The 5,203-nt window shown below is 68.4% G+C and overlaps 1 protein-coding gene across 1 annotated transcript; it reads right to left on the bottom strand.

The window, feature by feature from the left end:
* Nucleotides 1–948: 948 nt before the first annotated feature.
* LOC112945181 (sodium-dependent serotonin transporter-like) lies at nt 949–4,821 on the bottom strand. The gene is made up of 13 exons (XM_026036707.1): nt 4,674–4,821; nt 3,724–3,858; nt 3,428–3,647; nt 3,121–3,259; nt 2,878–3,012; nt 2,562–2,665; nt 2,308–2,435; nt 2,110–2,222; nt 1,896–2,027; nt 1,721–1,820; nt 1,546–1,646; nt 1,145–1,312; nt 949–1,029 (listed from the first exon to the last, which is right to left on the bottom strand). The coding sequence occupies exons 1-13, from the start codon at nt 4,819–4,821 to the stop codon at nt 949–951; spliced, it is 1,704 nt and encodes a 567-aa protein (XP_025892492.1).
* Nucleotides 4,822–5,203: the final 382 nt, after the last annotated feature.

Here is a 5,203-nt window from a genome sequence, read left to right as displayed (position 1 = left end):
CCTCCCCTCCCTCTTTCCTCTCCCCTTCCTGCTTCCACCCTTTCTCACACCCCTTTTCCATCCTCATCCTCTCTCCCTGCTCTCAGAGCCTCCTTCCTTTTCCTTCCTTCCCTGTTTCCCTCCTTTCCCTTCTCCCCTTGCCTATTCCTTCCCTCCACCCTTTCCCTGTTTCCCTCCCCTCTCTCTTACTCCTTTTCCTCCCTTCCCTGTTTCCCTCCTCTCTCCCAGATCCCTGCCCTTGTGTTTCCTACCCTTCCTTCCCGATTTCCCTTTCCCTCCCCTCTGCATTTCCCAGTTCCTTGTTCTTCCCTTCCGCATTCCCTCTCCTTTCCCCTATTCCCACCCTCCTTCCACTCCTCCCCTCTCCTTCCCCCCCATCCCTGCTCTCCCTGCCCTTCTTCCCTGCCCTGTCCCGGGCCGCTTCCCGCTGCTCCCTGCCGGTTCGGGCGCCCGGGATGCGCCTGGCTGCGGTGCTTGGCTGGGAATGCAGCGGGACACGGGCGGAGGCAGCGCGGGACGGCGACGGGGCCGCAGCGGCGCAGCTGGGACAGAACGGGACGGGGCTGAGCTCGGCGTGGCCCCGCTCCTCTCCCCGCTGCTGCCTCGGGATTCGGGCTGCGCTTCCCGCCTCGGGGCCAGGGGCGCCGGCCGGCTCCGCGCGGGGTCCCGCAGCGCAGGGTCCGGGAGCGCGGGGTGTTCCCAGGGTGGGGTGTCCCGCAGCGCAGGGTGTCCCGCAGCGCAGGGTGTCCCGCAGTGCAGGGTGTCCCGCAGTGCAGGGGGTCCCGCAGTACAGGGGGTCCCGCAGTGCAGGGGGTCCTGCAGCACGGGGTCCTGCAGCACGGGGTCCTGCAGCACGGAGTCCTGCAGCGCTGGGCAGCGGCTCCAGCCTCTCGCTTGGTGCTGGGTGCTCCGTGCTGGGTGCTCGGGCGGCTCCCGCGGGCCGCGGCGCTAGGGCAGCGGCGCGAGGCGCACGGCGTCCGCGGGCGGCTCGCGGGCCGCTCGCTCAGGCCGCAGGCACGCGGCCACGCGCTGCGGATGCGGAGCAGAGGCCGCCGTTACGGCCGGGCGCGCGGAGCTGCCGCCGCCTCCTGCCGGGCCGCGGAGCGCAGTCTGGGCCGGGGCCGGACCCGCAGCCCCCGCGCACCTGCTTGAGGGAGCCGGGCGTCCAGAGCAGCTTGTACACCATGTAGACGGGGATGCAGGCGAAGGACGAGGCCCCGATGAGGGAGCCCAGCCGGGCGCTCCACGCCGGGTAGCGGTAGTCGAAGAGCGCCAGGGGCGGCTGCTCCAGCAGGGAGCTGGCGATGATGAACTGCGGGGAGCGGGCATGCGGGCCGTGTCGGGCACGAAGGCACGGCGGCCGGGCACCGAGCACGGGAGTGCAGCACACATGTAAGGGTATACAGCACGAGTGCATGGCTGCAAGAAGCCCAGCACGTTTCCTGCTCAACAGAGGAGCTCCCCGGCCGTTCTGTGCCGCAGAAAAGCAGCCCCCAGCTCCAGGGGCGGTTGGTGAGCTGTGTCTCTCAGGATAAGGATACTCACGGCTAGAAAGGCCGGGCTGATGGCGACCCAGCAGATCTTCCAGAAGATGCCGGGGGCGAAGCCCAGCATGGCCTGTACATCGCTGGAGAACCGCTGGATCCCTGCTGGCACACGGGCCGTGGTGGCGCTGGTGGCACATCGGCGCGGCACCGCGCGCGGCCTCGCAGTCGCTCACCGTAAAACCAGGACACGGCTACGGCTTCCAGCAACACCACAGCCAGGATGGAGCAGCCGGCTCCGAACTCCTCCAGCAGCTTCACCACGTAGGCGCCGCCCTGCAGCCATGCCAGCACTGGAGCTCGCGCGGTGCCGCTCCGGCCCTGCCGGCGCCCGGCCCGGGCCCTACTCACGTAGGTGAGGGTGCTCAGGGAGCCCAGGAAGCAGAGGGTGATGAGGCCGAGCACCAGGAGCTCCCGGCGCGGTGCCAGCGCCCGCGGGTACTCGTCCAGCACGGCCGTGATCACGGCCTCGAGCCCCCCGAACTGCGGGGCGGGAGCGACCGCGTGAGCAGGCGCCGGCCCCGCTGCCCATCTCAGCGCCCCGCGGTCCCCAGCGGGCACCCACCGTGCTGTCCAGCCCCAGGGTGATCACCATGAGGAAGAAGAGGATGGCGAAGAAGGTGGATCCCACCATGTTGGCTATTGCCTCCGGGTAGGTGATGAAGAGCAGGCTTGGCCCTAGCAGGGGGTGGGACAGGGTCCCTTTGGTGGCGCGGGTGGCCACACTGCCACCATGGGACTGGGGCGCCACAGCAAGACCCACCTTTGTCCCTGGCCACGTCCTCCACCTCCACGTCCCTCATCTCGGCCATGTAGCCGAGCACGGTGAAGATGACGAAGCCCGAGAGGAAGCTGGTGAGGCAGTTCACGGTGCTGGTGACCAGCGCGTCCCTGTGCAGCGGATGGGGTGTCGCTGTGGGGACCTTCCCAGGAGCGCGGCTCCGTCCCCACGATGTCCCCATGCCGTCCCCACGCCGTCCCTGCGCCCGGGGCCCCCCAGCCGTGTCCTCAGCTCACCGGTAGCAGTTGTTGTGGAAGTGGTTGTAACTGGCCAGAGCGAGGAGGACACCGAAGCCGGGGCCCAAGGAGAAGAAGATCTGAGCGGCGGCGTCCACCCACACCTGGCAGGAGCGAGGGCAGGACGGGGCGTCGCGGCGGAGCCGGCCCCTCTGTCCCAAACCAGACCCGCTGCCCCGGGCAGCTTGGCCGCTGTGCCCTCCGTTCCCTTAACGAGGATTTCCCGGCGCACACTGCTAATTATCCAGCCAAGCCTATTGCGGAGCGGGCCCCACCGCGGGGCAGCTGCACTTGGCGCCGCGGGCGCCAGACTCACCGCCGTGCTCAGGAGCTTGCCCCAGTCTGGGCGCAGGTAGAAGACGACCCCCTTCCAGGCGCCGGGCAGGGTGGCCCCGCGGACCAGCAGGACCAGGAGGACAATGTAGGGCAGCGTGGCCGTCACCCAAACCACCTGCAGTGTGGCCGGGCGTCAGCGCCAGCCGGCGTGTGGCCGTGGTGCGCGGTTCTCCCTCCCTGTCCCCTCACCTTCCCCTCACCTTGTCCCTCCCTGTCCCCTCACCTTCCCTGAAGTTTTCACTCCTTTCCACAGGCTGAAGTAGACGATGGTGAAGATGAGGAAGAGGCAGAGGAGCAGCTGCCAGCGGATCCCCCCCACGTCGTACAGACCGCCCGACTTCTGGATCTCCAGGACCTTCCTCCTGCAGCCGAGAGCCTCGTGCCCGGGAGGGGACTCAGGGTGGCACAGTGCCCATCTCCTGCAGCACTGCCCAGGGGACCACGAAGATCCCCAGGAGCTTCCTGGGCAGACGGAGGCTGCAGTGCGTCAGCCTCCACCAGCTCGGTGGCATCATCCCACGGGCACTTACGTGTAAAACTCCTCGGCAGGTGACCGGGAGGAGTTGGTCCAGGTGACGTTGCTGCCCCCGAAGTAGTTGGTGCAGTGGGGTGTGTTCCAGGGGTTGCCACAGCTCGTCCAGGGCAGCGGCCCCGAGAGGGACGCGTACAGGTAGTAGAGCGCCCAGGCGATGATGGTGTTGTAGTAGAAGGAGACGTAGAGGGCGATGATGCAGATGGCGAAGCCGATGCCTGGTGAGGAGGGCAGTTGGTGCGGTCGTGGTGCCCCCCTGCGCCCACCCACCTGCCCGCACACCGCGGCTCTCACCCTTGAAGATGGGGCAGATCCGCCTCCAGATGGGGATGGCGCCAGTGCCGTGGAACTGCCCCAGCGCCAGCTCCATGTAGAAGAGCGGCACGCCGCCGAAGACGGCCATGAGCGTGTAGGGGATGAGGAAGGCTCCTGCGGGAGGGACACGGGCACTTACCGCGCTCGCCTGCCCGAGCAGCGCGGGCAGCAGTGGGGCCTGCCGGGGGCACTGGGCTCCTCTCGGGCTGCAGGAGCTCAGACTCCCCCAGCCGCCTGTGCCCCCAGGGGCTCCTGTTAGCAGCCTCCGAGGACCCTTGCCTCCCTTGCCTCCCCTTGCCTGCCCTTGCCTGTGCCCGGTGCCTCCGCGGAGCTCCGGCTGCTCCGGGCTCCCGCAGCCTCCCGAGCTGGGCGCACAGCGCTGACTATTTCCTCCCACTCTCCCCGGTCACTACGGGGACGTTCCCCGCGCGCCTCTGGCTTTGGCCATCGCATCCCCTGGGTTTGTGCAAGCTGCCGAGTTCTCCTCCTGTTCCAGCCGCTCCGCGGGAAGGGGGCTCTGCTCTCAACCATTACAACGGGTGCATTCAGCTGTGCATACTGCAGGTTTTCCAGGCGCTGCCCCCCAGCCCAGGTTTGGAGCACATGAGCCTCCTGCCCCGCGCAGTGTCAGCCCTATGCTCAGTCTGAATCGCCTTAGTTTTCTCGGTTTAATCCCAGCACTGCTGTCAGTGTGGGGCATCCTGCAGCTCACACCTCTCATCACACAGCAGAGCAGTGGGTGAGGAGGGTTTTGATGGAAAAGACACAGAAAAGAGTCATGCAGGAGGGGAGCCCAAGCTGGGCGCTCCCTGGAGCTGTCCTGGCCGGATACCGCCAAGGGGAGAAAAGCAAGTTTGGGGGTCTAGGGGATGAAAATCAAACATTCTTGCTGGAAAAGAAGGCTGAGACAGCGCCCGTGCCGCCCTTACCGCCTCCGTTTTGGTAGCAGATGTAGGGGAAGCGCCAGACGTTGCCCAGGTCCACAGCGAAGCCCACGACGGACAGGAGGAAATCCACCTTCCTGCTCCACTTGTCCCTGTGGGGCGCGGGGGGCGGCGGGGCGGGTGGCCGGGCCATGGAGCCGCTGCAGCCGCTCGGGATCGGCAGGACGGGCCGGCGGCGCTGCGAGCCTCGCGCCGAGGGAGGGCACGCACCAAGGGAGGGCACGGCGGCTGCCCTGTGCCGAGGGAGGGCACGGGAGGGCACGCGGCGGCGGCGGCACGCGCTGAGCGCCCGGCTGGGGGGCGGCCCCGCGCTGCGCTGAGCTGCACTGCGCTGTGCGAGGGGCGGCAGCGCTGCCCGACGCTGCCCTGCCCAGCACTGCTCTGCATGCTGCCCACGGGCGCTCTGCCCGGCTGCCCTCGCGTCCCTGGACACGGTGCCAGACCCACCAAGGGTGCCGTGGCTCGTGCCACCCACCCGAGCGGCCACAAGCGGCTCCGGGCCAAGGAACCCGGAG

Source organism: Nothoprocta perdicaria, unplaced genomic scaffold (assembly GCF_003342845.1).
Source record: "Nothoprocta perdicaria isolate Ctin4 unplaced genomic scaffold, notPer1 scaffold_185, whole genome shotgun sequence".
Classification (NCBI taxonomy): domain Eukaryota; kingdom Metazoa; phylum Chordata; class Aves; order Tinamiformes; family Tinamidae; genus Nothoprocta; species Nothoprocta perdicaria.
The sequence above is the reverse complement of the archived record's forward strand: the minus strand, read 5'-3'. Positions and strand labels throughout refer to the sequence as shown.

Bases quoted from the DNA above. Each gene is read 5' to 3' on its own strand.
- LOC112945181 (XM_026036707.1), bottom strand. From the start codon at position 4,821: ATGGCCCGGCCACCCGCCCCGCCGCCCCCCGCGCCCCACAGGGACAAG. The intron at 3,648-3,723 runs GTGAGAGCCGCG...CCTCCTCACCAG, and splicing joins GATCTGCCCCATCTTCAAGG to GCATCGGCTTCGCCATCTGC. The intron at 2,666-2,877 runs GTGAGTCTGGCG...CGCTCCTGCCAG, and splicing joins GCAAGCTCCTGAGCACGGCG to GTGTGGGTGGACGCCGCCGC.